The sequence below is a fragment of the Hydractinia symbiolongicarpus genome, chromosome 6 (genome assembly GCF_029227915.1).
Source record: "Hydractinia symbiolongicarpus strain clone_291-10 chromosome 6, HSymV2.1, whole genome shotgun sequence".
In the NCBI taxonomy this organism is placed as follows: Eukaryota; Metazoa; Cnidaria; class Hydrozoa; order Anthoathecata; family Hydractiniidae; genus Hydractinia; species Hydractinia symbiolongicarpus.
The window spans coordinates 21,482,387-21,502,364 of record NC_079880.1 but is presented as its reverse complement, the minus strand read 5'-3'; the positions used below and the strand labels follow the sequence as shown (position 1 = coordinate 21,502,364).

General features: G+C 33.1%; 2 protein-coding genes across 2 annotated transcripts; both read right to left on the bottom strand.

The window, feature by feature from the left end:
* Positions 1 to 3,432: 3,432 nt before the first annotated feature.
* LOC130647187 (aklanonic acid methyltransferase DauC-like) lies at positions 3,433 to 5,179 on the bottom strand. The gene is made up of 2 exons (XM_057452951.1): positions 4,688 to 5,179; positions 3,433 to 4,243 (listed from the first exon to the last, which is right to left on the bottom strand). Exons 1-2 carry the CDS (start codon positions 5,076 to 5,078, stop codon positions 3,927 to 3,929), a joined length of 708 nt encoding a protein of 235 aa, XP_057308934.1. The 5' UTR covers positions 5,079 to 5,179; the 3' UTR covers positions 3,433 to 3,926.
* A 5,371-nt stretch (positions 5,180 to 10,550) lies between these two features.
* Positions 10,551 to 19,407, bottom strand: LOC130647544 (dipeptidase 1-like). The gene is made up of 8 exons (XM_057453435.1): positions 19,313 to 19,407; positions 17,725 to 17,831; positions 16,789 to 17,107; positions 15,068 to 15,350; positions 13,165 to 13,295; positions 11,812 to 12,017; positions 11,161 to 11,366; positions 10,551 to 10,946 (listed from the first exon to the last, which is right to left on the bottom strand). The coding sequence occupies exons 3-8, from the start codon at positions 17,074 to 17,076 to the stop codon at positions 10,690 to 10,692; spliced, it is 1,371 nt and encodes a 456-aa protein (XP_057309418.1). The 5' UTR covers positions 17,077 to 17,107; positions 17,725 to 17,831; positions 19,313 to 19,407; the 3' UTR covers positions 10,551 to 10,689.
* Between the last annotated feature and the right edge of the window lie 571 nt (positions 19,408 to 19,978).

The window sequence follows — 19,978 nt, the reverse complement described above, 5'->3', positions numbered from 1 at the left end:
ACTTAAATCTCAAATTTCAATTTTAAACAACTTAAGGCGGGTTTCCATTCAAACGAATGTGGTCGTATTGATCGACATCGATCGATGGCGTTTTTAAAAAATTGGTTTCCATTCAAATTCGACCATGCCTCGATCGATGGCGATTCATTCAAATTTATTTTAAAACAAAAACACAAATTTAAAATGAAATAATGATATTGAGCGTGTACTTAGAATTTCATGACATATAAATACGGTAAGCAAAAGTTAAGCAAAAGTTATTTTAAATGTTCTTCTATTTCAGTCATTTGCCTACAATCTTTGCTTAGTGAGACTTTCTTTGAAACGTCTCGAGGAAGTTTCCCGAGACCTGAAATCCGCGGACTTATTCTACAAATGCTATCTCAAATTCCTCAACATTCATCTGCTAATAACCACTTAACAATCGGTGATTCATTTTCATCTTTTAATTGTTGCTCGTGTTAAATAGTGTATTGTGCTGTTGCTGCATCAAATATGGAATTAAATTTTCGATTATTTAAAATGTTTTCAGCCATTTTTTTTCCCTGCTATTCAGTGAATATTCATTTCTTCGTCGATTTGTTTACATCATGCGCGTACAAATCATTCTCATTGGATAAATTTCAATCGATCCAGAAAAAAGTAGAAAGCTTTTGTAGAGGGCTACTTTTGAATTCGATCAAATTCGACTGCCAGGTCAACGTCGATCGACAAAAATTATGCAATGTTCTATTTTTAGTAACATCGATTCGATCGCATCGATCGATTCGACCGCATTCGTTTAAGTGGAAACCAGCCTTAAGTCTATGCCTCATTCTTTACAACTGTTTCTGGGCCTGGAAGCTAGTTGTTAGACATCAGAGCGAGGTTGCCTTGATTATCCAAGGTACGAAATAGTATGAATAAATCTGTGTGATAAACAAAATGGCGAACAAGGAAAATTTAGTTAACGAGCTGAGACGTTCTTGAACTAGTTTAGTTAATGTTTCTAAGAGGATTTCTCTTGAATGCGAAGTTGAAACGAGAGAAGAGAATGACGATAACAATATAATAGACAGTGCATTACGGAACTTGTATCCAAGCACTAAGGGGAATGGGAAAAGTGCGGATCAACCAAAAAAATACAGTCTGAAATGACAACACTGGTAATACACAAATGATTGTTCTCCAGGCGTGGACAAAAGACAGAAATAAAACTCATTCACTCCCTCCAAGAAAATGTTTTCCTCTTCATCATGCTCCAGAAACACTGAAACTCTAAAGGATGCCTTGCTTATAGTGGATCAGAACGTACAAGAGGTTGTAAAAAAGAAAAAAAGAAACAATTGGTTGCTTCCGCTGTTAATTTAACAGCAGTATGTCAGAAAAATATATTAGAGACCAAACAATAATGGGTTTTCTAAAGTTTTAAATACGAAGCTAAGCACAAGTTTCTTATTGGTTGATTGCTTATTAAAAAAAATTGCATAATTAATTTAGAAACCTGAGACCTGAAACTGGAAGAAATTGCAGAGTTTATAACTGGTGCTGCTAATCTTCCTGCTGATGGTTTAGGACAGCCAATTAAACTTGCATTTCTGCATGGTTGTGTACAGAATTGTAAATGTTTTTCAATCGTTTCCACTTGTGAAATTCATTTATTTTTACCAGTCCATGTTTCAACATATGAAGAAATGAAAGAAATAATGATAAGGGTGATCAGAGAAACGTGGATTTTGTCGCGTCTGATGTGAAGTAATTTGCACAAAAAACGAAATATCTTTTGCTTTTATTTTAGTTTGATCTTTTTTTAAAAAAGCACGAAATCTTGACTTTTGAGCACTCTGATGTTTTGTATGCTAAAACATTACTCCCACCCAATGAAGGAATTTTTTTCAAAACTCCCCCCCCCCCATAATAAAAGACACCCCTCCCCCCAAACTATGTAAACAGAGGGAAAAAGCAAAGAAAACAATGTATATTTACTGCAGTAATACATCTTGAAGAAATAACACTTGTACCCCCCTCTCCCCACCCCAATCTACGGTAATTTGACTGTATCTGCACCCCTCCCAACTATTACACTCCCCCCTTGATTTTTACCGTTGTCTCTGCCCCCTACCCTAATTATTCGACCCCACCCCTACAATTAGATAGGGGAGAGTGCAATTCGAATTTTCTTTAGTTCTTGTATGGCATGGGTTTTTTGACTTTCTGTTGGTTGTAAACACTTTGCTGATTGGCTTAAAAATACTGCTTTAACCTATGTTATATTAACTTTGTGTTGACATATATATGACAAGATATTAATTTTTATAGTTTTTAAGTCAAAATTTGTCATTGTAAGTAGTGTAAGATTTCTTGATCGTAGTAACATTACCGACTTTTCTACCTTTGATGTTAACACTAAAGTTATCTTAAGATTGCGAGAAAACTGAAGAGATTTCTCAATCTACTTAAAACAAAAACGCGTTTTAGACTTAGCCCGCTGGAAGTATGGAATATTGCCCAGCTTGGTAAATTATCGATTACAATCTTGGTTAAGAAGTTATTATACTGTTTAACTAATCGTATATATCCGTCAGAGAAAATGGATAGCTCAATGCTGATTCCCGTAATTGTCGTTAAGCGTGTTTAATGTGAGGATTCATTAGACAACGTTTCCTCTGTCAGCTTCGGAATATTTTTTCCAACTCAAATTCTTAACACCAGGACACACTTTGTGTGAAATTGGATCTTTGTTAATATTAAGAGTTTCCCTATCGAACCAGGACAGTTAGGATGTTTGCATTTAGCTATCTGTTTCCTCCCTGACTGTGTATATAACTAGCTATACATTCATATATATATATTCTATTGATGCATATTTTCCCACCATTTTTGACTACGATTGAGGAATCCCGTGCTACGGCATGGCGGTTTAAACACAATTCGGCTGTCATAAATGTGTCTTGATTTTCGTATTAGAAATTCCAAGGCAGCATTGGTTGCAATAAATGAATCTGTTGTACAACTCACAAAGAATATATTGTGTTTTTATGTTTGTTAAGCTTAATGTTTTAGTTGCTCGATTTTGTTTCCTTTCTTTCGGTGGCCCAAATATAGTTTTCTTTGTAGAACATCGGGTCACCTAGAGTATCGTGTCTTTGTCAATTTTTTTATATGTCGCAAATTTGAAACGATCTGCCATGACTGCAGCAGCCAGTTTTAATAAATCACTCTACTTCGAGGCGTGAATTAATAATATTAAAACAATTTAGTTTCTTATGTACGATCTTATTTACATTTTACCGGATGCCCTGTGTAAAAAAAAGAATACCAATTGACAGGGTATATCCCTCAAAGGAGTTAACCAACTAATCTAAGATCTAATGGGGGATTGATGCCATAACTATTATTATCAACTTACAACATATTCTGTACACGGAGTAGGACAGAGAAAAAGTCATTCGATCAGCCATCACAAACGCTGTATAGTAGTGCTGAATCAAGATATCATATTCCAAATATATATATATAGGTATATTTTCAATAACAGCCAGTCGTACTAAATTTTATATTGTTTTGAGCAAAGGTATTGTCTTGAAGGATCTATTTTTACATCAGTGATCATCTAAATTTAAGTTTTGCAAACCTTTTTTATATACTACACAAAATAATGATATATAAACAAGTTAAAAGTTGACATCGAATTGGATTGTAAATACTTGTCCAAACCGGATGAACGGTGTCACTGATGACACCTAGAAAGAAAGGAAGTTCAAAAATTGGTTCAAAAGTTGAGTTGACGGTTAAAAAAATAAAATAAAAAATTTTCTTGTCAAAATTGTCCACCGCAGTGGTGCATTTGAAAGTTCTTAATGATATGCTGTTCTTAAGAAAAGTATTGTTATTTATGCATTGTTGATTATAAAATGTTTTTCGTAAATAAAAAGTATGCAGTGGAATTATAATACTTTGAATAACACGTAATAACCATAGGTTGGTTCGAAATTATTTTTCGGATCCAATCTGTATGGTGCCAGTTTCATAGAGATCAATTCAGCTTTCTTTTCTTTCATTATCTTGCCATGCCAATTCATATAATCCATCGTGTAGTTAGGGTCATGAAGTGTGTAGAAAATATAACCACCAGGCTTCACTATACGTGTCAACTCAATTATAGTGTCAAGTGGAATGTGACCCATCACGTAACATCCACTTGAAACAACAATGTCGTATGAATTTTCCTCAATACCAGGTGTCGGTTTAGCTGTCAATGGCACTGAAATAGATCAAAGGTTGTCATAAATATTATAATAATCAACATTGAGTTGTCACAATAAAGCCAAGAGAGTCATCGCCATTACAGGTGAATATTTTAATTAATCAGAATAATAATTTTTTTGAAAAGAACTAGTTATCAAATCGCAAGGATAAGTAAAGCTAAGTTAAATACGAATTTTATTTTACTTGTATTATAATCTGAAGACATTGTTTGTTTTAATATAATTCTCCAAGAATAAAACTTGTTGGGTGATTTCATTTTTGTTGGAGAGTTTCAAAACAATATTTTTTTATATAATAATACTTGTGATAATTTACTTGGCTTTGTGCATACAAAAAAGTTCCTTCTCTAAAGCATTTCTTACATTTCAATGCAACAAATTTGGTAAAGGCGATTATTATCTGTGAAAACGTTTGCAAGGAAGTTTTGGAAAGCACGTACCCTGAAACAAGTTATTGTAACATTTCGTCTCTTTACACATCTCCAGCAACTTCTCCGATATATCTAATCCATCGATGTTTTTAAATCCTTCTTCAACAAGAGATTTTCCAAGATTTCCATTACCACATCCAACATCTAGAATCTTTTTTTCTTCTAACTTTTCATGCTTCAAAAACACGGCCAAGTCTTTCGCTAATCTTTTAAAGGCTTCGTATTTAAAAAGTACCATCACTTTATCATAAACTGAGGACACATCGTCATATCCTTTAGATAAATTTCCAAAATTTGATTTTAAATGCTCCAGGAAATCCAAGACAACTTTTTTGTCTTCATCGCTGACGATGTATTTTTCTAGGTTTGCTTCCATCTCTGAATCGTTAACATTCATCATTAAAGAGTTGTCAAGTTGAATTCCACTTGTACTACTTATATAAAATATTGACAATGCAATCTTAAACTTAACGTGCGAAGTTATGTTTTCTAACCTCCTTTAATACTACTTAAGAATGACTGTTTACGTCAACAGTGTTTTCGTATTTACAACAGTCGTGCTTTGTGGAAGCATGCAATATTTTTACATTGCTTTTTGCTGGAAAAGTCTGTTGCAAGATATCGATTTTTAAAAAATCTCTCTAATTGCGCTCATGGAGGGGGGGGGGGGGGGGGGGTATTATTGGCGGTTGATTGGTAACTTGTTACCACTCCGTTGACTATAAAGAACAAGAAACTTGCAGGGAAATATTTTTCGTAATTGCTGCTTATAACATAAGCACACACTTAGCCACAATTAAAATCATAATACAAAGAAGATAGTTAGCAGAGAGCTAATTAAATATAGGTATTTCTCTTGTTCAGTTTAGATCCGCTTTGCTTTTTGAGTGGAAATACATTTAAAACGTGCTTGGTATAATATCTCACGTTTTCTTACGTAAATAGTTAGCGCTCTTTGACGATTATGACAGTAAACAAAGAAAACCGAGATTAAAATGCTTTAAAAATGTGTATAAAAGTTACTTGCTGCTGTGTAGCCATCTTGCTTGAAAATATAACAAGAAGCTGATCTAGCTGGGAGATTACACCATTCGTGGTGTTGTGAATTTTTTTTGCGTGAGAAAAATTTGCGGTTGATAGAAGTGACGATATTCTCCATATAGTTACGAATAGCCTTTTTAAGCATTGTCTTATAGCGGTGAAATTCTCATATATCATTTCTAATTGGAACATTTTAAAGGAACAATCTTTTGCCAATTTTACAAAAACCAAATGTGCTTCCCATAAATACCTAGACAACCTAGGGTTTCAGTGTCCTGAAAGGTTGACAAATTATCCCAGACAAACTTTGAAGGCCAAGGAATGTGGGAAAAACAGTTAATTTTATGAAATTTCAGAATTTGAGTATCTCTAATGTAGTAAAAAAGGTGTATTTCCAAGTTTTTCAAATTACACCTAAATAAAATTACAGACGTATACTATTATGCTAAAAAGTAGCATGTCCTTTAAATCGATATTGGAAAAGCCGAAAGCCGGATGTTAAAATCTTCTGATGATTTGGATAATAACTTCTAAACAAGTTTTTATTAGTTATGTTAGTTTGCCAATGAAAATATTAACATCTGAATATTTTAGTTTTTAAGCATTCAAATGTCCTCCCTTCCTCAAGATTTTTAAAAAATGCTTCCCTTTGCGTGTGAACTGAATTATGATATTAAGTGAAATACAAGAAAACCGTCCAGTTTGATCAAACATTCGTATTGTACACATACTTTATACTTAAATATTGTATTGATTATGTTTATATATCTTGTATCTATGGCAACGTTCTTGTTTATATAGACCTGTTGTATAATTTTTATTTTACTTAAAAATGGTGTATGACATTCGAAACGTCGTAAAATGTTGTTTTAATTTGTACACGTACACATGGATGTCCAAGTTTTATCATAAAATATTGTCAATCGAATTTCTAATGTCTCATGTAAAAACAACAAGAACTGAAGCGGTTTGAACACCCACACGACACTATGATGATAAATAATTAAAATGTATTCATTCAAATTTACAATATACAATGATAAAATTTGGTATAAAATGATAAATTGAATCATATTAAAATTTGTGACTATTTTTCGATAACTTAGATATGGCTGGAGAGCACACAACTCAAGTCAATTTCGAACATTATAACATTGTCAACATACAGTAAATCAAAACAATCATTTCAAGACAATGAACACCTCATTTGATGCGAGATATCTCGAAATTCGAATAGAATATATATCTACTGGTTTCATTATTTTGGGTATAGTATATAAAGATACATGATAATAAGAAAACAGCAAAAAAAAAACGCTGCTATACTCAAAAAAACAATACATAAACAAAAACTTTTGGCCAATATAGCGCGCTATTTGTGGTGGCTTTGATTTTGATACTATTCGCACCCCTTTCAACTTTTCGTTACCACCATGACAGAACGCAGCCCATACCAAATCACACATTTCTACGAATGTGTGAAATAAGCAGGCAGTTAGCTAGCTTTGAATTCTAACTTTTATTTGTGTTCCATAATTTGGTCACACACACAAAAACGATAAAAAAGTGACGCTGCTGATGACATTAAAACAGAAGGTGTTATTTAAAACAAATAAAGAGCTATTATTGTTTTTCTTGTTTTAAAACTTATGGAATAAATTCCGAAATCATTTATACACAAGTCTTTGTCTTATATATTTTTTAAGATTTGTAGTTACCCATACCAAACATGCTATGTATTTTCAGACTATTTTTTTTTTTAAGTAGCTATATTGTATCATTTTCTTTCCTAAAAACAGTGTGTAGGTACAGCTGAAGTTGCTACAATATTGTGACACTTTTTTAGCTATTTTGGCAAAACGGATCAAGTTGCAAACGTTAGAGATCTAACAAATTATCTAAGCTGTAACTGTAAATATTGACAAGTTGAAATTACGCAAACCTAATACAGATTTAAATAACTTGTGTATTTATTTGTGGTAACGAAATGCGCCTCTCAATATATTTCTCATCATATTTTTATGATACTCCGCTCATCAACTGTATTGTAAAAAATTACCAGTATTTTTTAAATCTCTGCAATATTGAAGCATTGCTTTGTTAAAGTTTGTTTTGCTTATCTAAAATGCATAAAATCTAAAAATCAAAAAGTACAGTCAATCATATTGTATGCTGCTCCCTTTAATCTGGTCTAAAATCACCTTATTCTATGACCCGTCTGTTACACGCATTATTGTGCTCTCATATAGGCCTGTGAGACGCTTGCCCATGACAGAATAGCCTCCTCTAATAGCCAATTGAAATTTTCACAACAACCCTTCATACCCCAGGTAATTAAATAAGATATCAAGTCATTAAAATAAGTGACATCTATGGTCAAAGCAACAAAGTGGCTATTTTTCAAAATTATTAAAAGTTGAATAGTTACAACCCAATAAGTTAATCTACACAATATGGTCAAAAAGAAAATCATTTTGTGGATAACGCTTCAAACAAATTGTTTCGTTCAAAAAGGGTATGACACACAAGGAGTGCGCGATAGAGTTTATCTATTGGATGACCTTATAATTTTTTTTACCCACCTCTTAGCAAATCTGTCCATATAACTAGCTAAGTCCCTGTAAACATTTTCTAAGAAGTCTTTTTTTGAAAATATCTTTATTTAATGACAAACTGAAAGGGTCCAAAGTTTACAATAGAGAGTGTTACGTTGCAACCAGTATGCAATGTTGTGTCCGAGGATTCCAACTTCCAAAAGCTTTTTCTTTTTCTTCAGAATTTTCAGACACTTGAATTACGCAGCTATGAAAAGGTGTGCAGAGATATTATATTCTCGATATTTTTCCTTAAACAACATTAGATGCAACATAGGATGCTACTCCAGAATCTTTCAAAAAAAAAAAAGAAGCTATTGTTCAAAAAAAAATGTAAAAATGTAAAAATTTTCCGCACAACCTTTAAACTTGATTGATCCAAAGTTCATAAAACAGCAGCAGATAAACAAAAATGAGGTTGTAAAACGTTGGAACTCGTATTATGTCCAGGGTGTTTGTGTGCACGAGAAGCTGCTAACGAATCATTACCTACCATTTTAAAAAATACTTCGCTGCATGTGTGAATTAAATATTCCAATTAATATTTTTTAAAACAATAGCAAGCAACTCGTCGTAGACCGTGAACCAAATTTATTTCGAATTATAGCTTTTTGTGCGGAAATTAATCTTGCGAATTTTTTAAATTTGCTGAATGCGGAAAATATCGAATCTTTTTTAAATGTTAATCTGCCAAAAATTTTTAAAAATAATACTCGCATTTTCTCTGCTTTTTAGCGATTTCAAGTTTTTCATATAAAACGATGGATTTGTCACGAAGACAGCCATTCTGTCGTTTAATTCATTAACTTTATTTTTTTTTTATTATGAAAATGAGAGGTTGCGTGTGAAGTTTTTCTAGTGTGTCCTATATTTCGTTTAAATCCAGAAGAATACTTACGTCGCCGCAAAGTTTTTAGTGATAATAAAAGTATTTATAAAAAGGTTTATTTTTTGCTCAGCGGCAGGCGTCAAACTTATGGATTTATTTTCACAACTATTTGACTATTTTAGCTGGACGAATTAACGACAGGCTTCCCGCTACGTTTTTAATTTAACCACGAGATGTTGCTATCTGACAAATGCATTAAAAATGAAAGAGCGTACAACCAACGTTCCACATAGGAGTTCAACATGGTTTATCTACACTTTTCTAATGTCAGCCACCATTAACTTTTTATCTTCGCAAAGAACATATTCCGCAAAATAAAAATTCTGACTGTTTTTTGTTATGAGTGGGTCACAACAGGTTATTTTAACCGATGTTACGAAAAAAATTTTTTAAGGGCTCCAGGCGAATGTGCGAAAGGTCTTACCTGCAAATAAGCGGTCAATCTGCAGTTCAAGGCCGCGTCGCTCACCACTCTAATTATTAAAAACCTTTTTTTTGTCTGTCTCTGCCCAAAATGGTACATTAGGGATACGTCTGTAAGTGAACTAAAATGGTAGCTCAGCATAAAGTTAGGAAATTCCACCTCGGGCTAACTTCTAAGCTCTTCTCTGTAATAATCTGTCTGTTCAAAATGGTAGCTTATTTCTATTTCATTCCGCATAATAATACCCTCCTTTTAACCCTATTCGGTCGGCGGTTCTTTTTAATAACTCCTTTATGCCATGTTTGATGGTTATGATACTTACTGAGTTTTAATATTTATTTATTAAGACACCTATGAAATTCTTTTAACCGGGAAAATATAGTAACTCTGTTAGGATTGTCCTAACAACTTCAAATTAACAATAAACTTTTGTTAATCAAGTGGAGTTCTTTTATATGTTGTTAACGCATGACTAATCCGACTTCCCGATTTGTTATGGATTTTACCCAAAAATCGAGAAAAACCGGACTTTTTTTGGCGAACTATGCAAAAACCGGAATATTTGTTAAATAACAGAATGTGGAAATTGTGGAATTCAACATTCCACGGAATTCGTTTTTTTACTGAAACCTATTGGAATCCGAACTTTTCCGGTTAGTTTCTATCATTAAACCTTATTCCACACAATAAAATTGCTTAGTGATTGTTTTAGCTGTACGACAGGGTAACAACCGCTTTGTTTTTAATTAAATTGAAATTGCGACAGGGTATTACGCCTTTGCAAATTTGCAACACGGTTTACCTGTACTAAGCGTTTAGTTCCTTTGTTTTTTTTTAGTCAAAGTTGCGATGGCTTTTTTCAAAAGGGTATTACGCCTGCACGGATATGCGGCACGGTTTACCGCTACTAAGCACTCGAATCGGTTTCACAATTAATTTTTTGAAACTTTCAAGAAATCTAGTTACGCAAAATGTTTTCAGTTTGTCTCCTTTATCATTACCTAACAGCCTTCATAAAAGTTAAACATCTTTTAATGTACAGAACCAATGTCACGCAAAGTTATTATTTCCCTCCCAATAAACTAGCGTTGCGACCTTCCAACCAGTCTTTTCTGCATGTTCCATTGACGTCAAAAAACTCTTCAACTTCCATTAAAGTTTCTTTTGGTTTTTCACTTGCAAGCTGTTTTGAGATCTGCTCCGCTTTTTTGAAAACACGAATTAAATTAGCACCAGCTAAGTTTTTCAATTCTGTATCACTCCATCCTTGTTCTGCTAATTTCATGAAAATATTTGGAAATTTTGAGACGTTTTCTAACCCTACAAAGGAAACAACCGTTTTTAATACCACTTATTCTGTAAACTTTTCCCATTGATTACTATCACTCAAAACAAAAATGATAAATGTTAATTAAAAATTATGTTCACAGTCCAATGAACTTTTCAGAAGAATTACAGCTCATAAAAAAGAAACATACATTTCACAACGAGTAACGTCAAGGAAACCCATGGTTTAAAGACATTTCCCTCCTACCTTCTGGTACATATGGCACTCCATCATAATCGCTTCCTATTCCAACATATTCTGAGCCAATCAGATTCTTTATATAGTTGATGTGGCGTAACACAGATTCAACTGTTGTTGTGTTGGCCTTATTTGGTGCACAGTTTACATAAGCGTTATAAAAAACTACCATCACAACGCCACCATTTTTTTTAACCTCGTGTAAGATGTCGTCCCTAAAAATGCCAAACTAGCGAAGTTTAGTACAGAAAATAAAAGCGAAATGTATGGTGCAAGAAAAAATACGCACGAAAATATACTTTTGTTCAAGAAACGAAAGAAACACATTTCTCTTTTGTCTGAACCCTGATGTTTGGAATACGTTTTCATTATTAAAATTGTTTTCTTTGGCACTAAAAATGTACAATTAAAGATATAAATCCTTTCGTAAGTAGAAACTCTTACATCGTCAGGAACGTGAGTTATATACTCACCTAGCGATGTAACAGATTTTACTTACGAAAAGCTTTGCTTTTTTATTTGTACTTTTTAAGACGTTCTTAATTTAATAACGTTTACATTACTATTTCGCGAAAAATACTGCATGCGAAATTTGTGCGCAAAAATAGTAAATTTGATTCATTCTTTCGGTGAAGGAAACATTCAACAACTACAACTTACCTGACATTTCTGTTGTGATTACAAACCGCATAAACTCCACTGTGACTGAATATCACAGGTGCACGTGTAATTTGCAAGGCAACTTTCATTGTTTGGTGTGACACATGACTTAAATCAACCAGCATTCCCAGTCGATTCATCTCCAATATCACTTCCCTTCCAAAAGCTGAGAGTCCATTACTTCGAGCTGGATCTGTGGAGTTTACCTAAGAATACAATTTTTGTTTTAAGAACTAAGGAAATGATAACAAGTTGGGCTTAAATTGTTTTATTACAGTGTGAATATGAATTGTGTTATATTGACTGGATTCAAGATCAATGTGATACTAATAGACTGTTTTGATGAGGACCTTCTGTTCAGTAGGTGTGACGTAATTTAGCAGGAAAGTAAACAAACGCATTTTCGAGCGTTGCTGAGTGATTAAACTGTAGTACGTTTCTGGCGATTGTAAATTAGTTTAATTTATGTTTTAGGAAAAAATATATTTCGTTGTTAGTTTAGTTTTACTGTTATAAATATACTGGTAAGTATATCACTTGAAAAAATATTACAAACGTTACGTGTATGAAACTTTTATTTTTACGTATAGAAACATCCTTTAAGACAGCGGGTGTTTTCCTTTCATTTGCTAGAATCTTTGTAATATTAAACATTAACAAGGTCATATTATACACAATAAAATGCGTCAATTTCTAAAAGAAACGCTCCAAGTAAATTTGTAAAAATTAGTCGGTGGTCTGTGGAAAAATCCACGGGTCGTCCGTTCTTTTTATACCGCATTGTGTGCGTCTCGCTACTTGCGGTACCACTTTGCGTGACATACAGACAGACAGACAGACGTATACGGGTATTATAACATAGACAAAACGACAAAATTTTTTATTATTTCCTTCCCTATTTTCGCATGTATAAAATTCTTTAAATTATTTTTGCTACGACGTTAAAAATATAACACATCATCTCGTTTAAACATAATGTAAAAAAATCAAGGATTACTTTGTTAATATAAGGATGCAAGCTCACTACTAAACCAAGTGAACAGTATTGTAAATATGCTATTATTCCTTTAGAGCAAACGCGTTACCCGATAATATATACGTCAGAGTCGGCGAAGGTCGAGAAATTCGGGAAACAATGATGACATCAAAAACAATTAACACATTCAAAGAGTTTAAAACTCCCCAACAGGTCCTAAGTATCAAGTCCACGGTCAATGTTGTGAGACTCAAATGTGTGAATCTAACATAGAAGCAGCCTACATAATTCCTCGGAGGAACAAACTTCAAAATTTACGGTTTTATCTACGTATGCTTTGACCAACATGGTAGGCTAATGTTATTTAAAAAACTTACATTATCGACTTTCCAGTTGTCAGCCCAAGGCTCGTTGCACGAGTGAGTGATCGTCATATACCGTGCACCAAGTTCGTACAGCATACGTAACACTGCTAAACTAGAATCGATGGCCATTCCACTTTCAACACCTGGGGAACAATAAAGAGTTAATTGTTTGTTTGTTAATTATTCAACCTTGTTCAAGTCGGGGTTTTGGTCCTTTTAAAAGCCAATAGTTCTCCTCCTAAAGTGGCATGTTTAAAAGTACTTGGCAAGACATAATAAAAGGCTAAAATACACGGTAAGCTTAAACGGACCGTTTAAATGTAAGAAAAAAAAACTTACCGTGTAAACAGCAAAGATGTACAACTTTTCTCAGTTTGATAAGTTTTTTTAAAAGTTGGACATGTTAAACTTTTGCAAAGTTTTTTCTATTGAAATTAACAGAATAATTAATGAGCTATTGTTAAACTAAAGAATTGAGCATATATTTTCGGTTTCTAACCAGTAGTCCACTTTTTTTCTTCTACGATTACCCCTTCTGCTACTATAGCAATAACCGCAATGAAAGATAAGCGTGTTATATTTTCGGTTTCTAACCAGTAGTCCACTTTTTTTCTTCTACGATTACCCCTTCTGCTACTATAGCAATAACCGCAATGAAAGATACACGTGTTTTTTATTTGGTATTTATTGTAAAAAAATTTTTTTAGAAAAACTTATACATTTTAACTTAAACGTGTAGACAGGTGTAGTACCTTCAACTGAACTTATAAAGTAAGCGGTCCGCTTAAACTTACCGTGTATTTTAAGCTTTAAGACTTTGGAAGTGTTAATAAAGATATCTCAAAAGTTTAGAAGGTACAAATGTTTTGCCCAAAGAAAATTATTTAGATTACTAAAATCAGATTAAAGAGTTCCTTAAGAAATCACTTTGGTGTGTTACTCAAAAGCTCTGATTATCGCAGCTAAATTTTTTTAGCCATTGATTTTCTCAAATTGCGTTTTCGTGAAAAAATGAAAATGGATGCAATTTGCAAGAATATATATTCGATAAAATTTTACAAAAAATATCCCTTTTGGCTAAATTTGTGAACACAGAATTAAATAACTATATTTTTTTAATATTTTGAGTTTAAGAAGAACAGAGAGAACTAAACAATTCCTCTAGAAAGGTACTAACCTCGTGGAGCTAACGCGAAAAACTTTTAATTTATTTGATCAAAATAATTTCAGACAAGACAGCTATTTTCAAAGTTTGCCGCCACAAGTGATTGCATAGGCTATTTCTATATTACATTCACGCATTTTGAACTATCCAAGGTTGACTTGTCAATGTTATAGTGGACTTAAGATCTTAGGATATTTGGCTAAATCCAAACTCTTAAAATGTGCTAATTCTTGCTGACGTCAGCCACCACGAATTTTGGTGCCCTGGCGGGCCTCAACGTGGATTGTTTCGGCGGGCAGGCATGTTAGAGCATGTAACTAACAAATTTTAAACGCTGTGTGCCTGATTTATGTGTGTAGAAAAGTAGCGACGTTGCAGCTGGCAGGCTGCATTAATAGTGTGAAGTTTTTTCTATATTGTAAAATGACCTTTGTCTTATATCTTTGCCAAAGATTGTATGCATTGTGGGCAATTCCATTTTAGCTATTTTATTGTGAATGCAAAAAGATAAAGCTGAAAAATATTAATATATATTAGGCCTTGTTGCTTGGAGATGGCAAGACAATAAGTAAATAGAAAGTATATAGACAGCTGGCGATATATAGAGATAGATAGCGATAACGATAGAGCGATAAGAATAGAATTAATATAATAATATTTTAACTTGCTCTTAAGTATAGAACAAATAAAATCATATTAACTTGTGTTTAACAATAAAACTTTGAATCATAAGAATCATAAAGAACATACCAATAAGTGAAGCAATTTTTTTATCTTTGTGCGCTTGGAGAATTCCATCAGCGGTAGTTACAAATTCAAAAGTGTCGTTATAATGTTTGGAAAATCTCTTGATGACGTCAATTTGTTCCAAAACATTTCGAATTGCATCATTCTCACGTGTTTTACATGACATGTAAGCAGCCCAAAATTGTCCACCAACTTTTCCCTCCTTCAATAATGGGATGCTGGTATGAAGATTATGCATCTTTCTTTTGTTATCATATCCCTTGATGTACTTGTCATTTAGATTGACCTAGATAAAACATTACAAATTTACTTAGTATAGCATCAATAGCCGGTAAACTTTCACTTTGAATTAATTGCTCATGCTCAAATAAACACCACGGGTACAATCTCAATCACGCTGATAAAAAGACATCCTCAAAATGAGTTTCTATGTTCAAATAAACGCCCAGAGTATATATGGGCGTTATTTCGAAGGGTCAATTTAGTAGGAATTTGTATTTTTTATTTTTTCTTAAGAATACCGGTCAACGCATCATTTAAATAATAGGTAAGGTAAAATTTATATTTTTAAAAATCACGTATAGGGAGCTTAATGGTTCATCTACGATATCTGGTGTCTATAGTTCTCATGACAACTCTAGATTGATAAGTGGTGAGGCTTCTTGCAGCAAAGAAAAATTGAATGTTGCACAGGTGAACATTAGTAAGTGTTGGGATGGGACAGAATCATTTATGAAATATACAATACTTGCAAGAAAGTAAGTTTTATTCTGTGCTCAGAATAATGTAATGAGGTACATTTTTATACACCTGAAAAAGGCATTCAATGATTTGGGTCATAATCTACTGTCCAAAATTGCAGCTTATGGCGATATTCTTGGTTAATGATGAATATTACCGATTCAATTAAAAAATGTTTTAATGAAAATTTTCAAAAAAGGAATCACAAAACAATGAAGTAAAATAGAAATTTTAAAATTTTAACGAGTAGAAATTTTAAAATTTTAACGAGAAGAAATTTAATTTTTACATTCAGTCAGTACCATACGATGCAGAGCTAATTCATGACTTACAGGTTTTTTATTTATACAACCCTGTTCTGACGTATTCCGGAACGATCGGAAAATGCTCTTTTGCTTGTCCAGTCAACGCAAACACATAATACTACCGTTGATTCTATATATTGTTGACATTAAACAAGAAATCAAGAATCAGAGACCGTTTAAATCTTTCTTTATTTACGTTTTTTTCTCTGGTTCTTGAGTCTATATTTTGGGACTTTATTTTAACATTTCCACCAGATTAAATTTTGTGTTTATAAAATACTATGCTGAAAACCACACATACAAATAAGTTCTACATGCCATAAAATAAGAAATGGAGCTGTCAAGAGAGTTGGGCGTTGTGGCATCTCATTTTAGTATTTGTATCTTGATTCTTTCTCTTCGTGGTCATTGTTACGTAAGTCAAAAGGTTATTTCATTATAATGGTTTAGTTTACCTGCGTGCGGCTAATCTTTACAAGTAAGAAATGGTAAGGCAAAATCTGACTGGCCAAAATAGGATAAGAATAATAATAAAATTAACAGAAAGGTAAAAAAAATGAAATATCCTCGCAAATGTTAGTATACACACACAACTAAAAATCTTCCCTGTCGTGGTTGCGCGTTAATACAGCATAAATACTTTTTCAAATCCAATAAGTATGTTTTAAAAGAAATTACCTTGGAAAGTTGATTCCTGTAATTAATTCGTAATTGCCAAGGTAGATCGTTATGTCCATCAATTAAAGGGTATTCATCTAAAACAGCTAGTGCTCTTTTGCTTCGACTATTTGTTTCGTTTTTATCGTCTGAATCTTTACTTTTCACTGCGACTATTATGATGACGACAATTATTATAATGATAATAAGAAAAATTGCAGTGATTAACAGTTTACGCTTTAGCGAGCTTTGTGGTTTTGTCTTTTGATTGTCCGTGGTTTCAACGACGAGTTGTTCAGTGCCTTCCATCTTCTTCAGTTTAAAGTTTAACTATCCTGACCTAAAAACAAGAGCAAGTAATTTTATATGCAGAATTAAATGTAAAAAGTTCTAAACACTGCACTATGCATATGTATGCAAGTCACACTTAACCTGATTTAACTCAGGTCACCACAGCCTTCTCGACTAGATCTTATAATAATACACTCGTTGTTTCTGTGTAAAGCTAATATTTATCTTTCACTTAGATTTGTACTTCACCGCAGCTACACTTTATCACACACAAACTTTTCCTCCTTGACGAAAAGTGATACTAAAAAATTATTCTGTTTCAAGCGCACCATTTCTTACATAGATATGGCGGAGGTTTTTTCTTTTTTAATTCTGTTATCAATCTAGGTACTATTTAATACACCGTTTCTCACCATCAGCCACGTATGCCTAATACGCGCAAGCAACAATACTTTTCTCATATTTTGTAGGTTTAACAGTAAATACATCCTGTTAGGCAATACTTAATTGCCCTGGAAGTTTAAGCACGTGCGCCAAATGCAAAACTCGAGCAAAAAAGACGATTGACTGGTTGAAGAAGAATCGTGTCGCCTGTAAGTTTGAAATATGATTGCAAAATCGACATCACAATCGATAGACGCAAGTTAAAATTCTTTAGCAACATACCTTTAAGTTATTTTTGTTGCAAACTCTTCTTATCGAAGCTTTGATCTTCTATGCGCACAGCAAAAGCTTTTATAAGGTAATTACATTGGTTAATGAAGCATTGGAATCTAATAAGGGTAATGTGGAGGAGAGTGATTATTAATAGAGATTTGGAGACACAATGATTTTGATTAACAACAGGATATTTATACTGATGCGATATAATCATCTCATCAGACTAATACTTCGTGCGAAATATTACTTTGTTATTATAAACATAGATAAATATAGATTCTATATTTATATTTATTACCCGGGTAAAAGGGCGGCATCGATATTTTCGAAAATCGTGAAATGTGATTGGTTAGAACTTACGTCATAGCGGGCAATATTCCACGGTATAGTCCGCTACCATAGCAACCGGGTTTAAAGTTTAAGTATGGCAACATTAAATGTAAATAAACACGGAAAAAAGTAAACAAAACGCGAAACAGAAGTAAAACTTACTTTTATCTTTTAAAGAATTCAATTATGTGGCTGCAATGAAACCTGCTATGTTTACACGATATTCGATTTAAAAAAATATTTTTTTGTTCGAATGTACGTTCCATATGGGAATAGTTTCTATAAAGACGTGGTTTCTACATCCTGCTTTTATAATGTTATATTTTTTGTTGTAAAATGCAGTACCCGGATAATAATTCATATAATAACTGTTTATTTCGGGCAATACTTTCAAATATTGACCTCTGTCACGTATTGCCCTCACAAGCTTGGGCAATACTTTGACGTCGGTCAATATTCTCCGGTATTGCGCTCATAAACAGTTATTATAGGGTTAGTATTTATATTATAAATACAGAATTGTTAGCCAAATAAATCTTCCTCTCTTTTCCAAAAGTTGTGCAGTATAGCGTAAGTGCGTATTTACTATATTATGTTACCTCCTCCCACAAAAGGGATTAGTATGTTAATCTTAATATAATAAAATCGGGTTAACTGAAATCATGGACAAAATTAATAAAACAAAGACATTTTTTCCTCAGATTTAAAATGATTGAAATGGTCAGTACAGTCATTACTTTTGCCCGCCTGTAGGCAAGGTAAAGGGAATTTGAAATTTGTTAGCAGCATTTTTTAGTGCGTCTTCATAACCAAATACTTCACGTTGCGGTCAACAAAGATCGCTAAATTCGGAAAAAATGGTGTTGTTGGCGTTTTCTTTAGTTTCCCGAACTTTCGCGCCAAAATTTAATCAGCTAATTATTTTTCGAGTGCATAAAATTTGTATTAGCATTTTTTTTACAAAAGGAATTAACATGATTTTAAATAAAACGCGTGTGATAAGTTTGAAAATTTTGAAGCATACTACATGTCCCGTGTCGCGGTGGAACGTATATGAGAGAATAAGCAAGTCCTTTTTTCCCTATACAACCTTGCCCTATATATGTACATAAAATCAAAGAAAGTTCTAAGTAAATAAATCGCATCAGTAAGCATCTACAGAAAGAAAAGCAACAATAAACTGTTTGGTTTAATCAAACATCTTCGTGGAACGTTCATTAGCTCGTGAGCAGTATTTCCAGAATAATTGTTAAACGTACATAACCTCGTGAATTGTATTTCCAACAGCCTGTTTCATTTATTGGCATGGCATCCCAGTAGCGATAGTTCTTTTGATCTTTCCGCAAAATTAGTGAAAGGAGGGTTTAATTCAATACGAAACGCCGTACTTTAATGTGATATTTTAAGTAAGAACGCCATACGCCGTACCTTAACGAATACAACATGAAATTCTAGCAAAGCTGTATATTGAGTGGTCGATGTAAACAGTAAAAATTTTGAAGGTCCCTTGCGGACCATTTTGTCTTCTAAATGCTTTTTATTTTGCAACATTTATTTTTCACATCCTTCTACGTGCAAAGATAAATCTCTTGTCACGACCATTGATCATGTATAAATCTTAAACACAATTCTAAGATTTTGGCTACAAACATACATCGTAAGAGGGGATTATCATGATGCTTTCTTTAGCTGTATTTATAATAGTCGTTAGCCCGTGGAAAATCTACGGGTTCGCCCGTCGCAGCAAAGCTAACATTTTGCGTGACGGACGGACGGACGGACTTATACGGGCATTATAATATAGATTATCTGTTGACTATGGTTTTTTTCGTTGGTGGAAGCGCTTTTATTCTAACCATCATCATTAATTTTTTAAGTGTTATCTTCAACATTTTATTCTTAACAAGGTACAGCTAAATAGTTAAGTAAG

Bases quoted from the DNA above. Each gene is read 5' to 3' on its own strand.
- LOC130647187 (XM_057452951.1), bottom strand. From the start codon at position 5,078: ATGATGAATGTTAACGATTCAGAGATGGAAGCAAACCTAGAAAAATAC. The intron at 4,244-4,687 runs GTACGTGCTTTC...GATCTATTTCAG, and splicing joins TTACAATAACTTGTTTCAGG to TGCCATTGACAGCTAAACCG.
- LOC130647544 (XM_057453435.1), bottom strand. From the start codon at position 17,076: ATGGAAGGCACTGAACAACTCGTCGTTGAAACCACGGACAATCAAAAG. The intron at 15,351-16,788 runs GTAATTTCTTTT...TGTTTTATCTAG, and splicing joins ACAGGAATCAACTTTCCAAG to GTCAATCTAAATGACAAGTA. The intron at 10,947-11,160 runs GTAGGAGGGAAA...TTTCCTTTGTAG, and splicing joins AGTGCCATATGTACCAGAAG to GGTTAGAAAACGTCTCAAAA.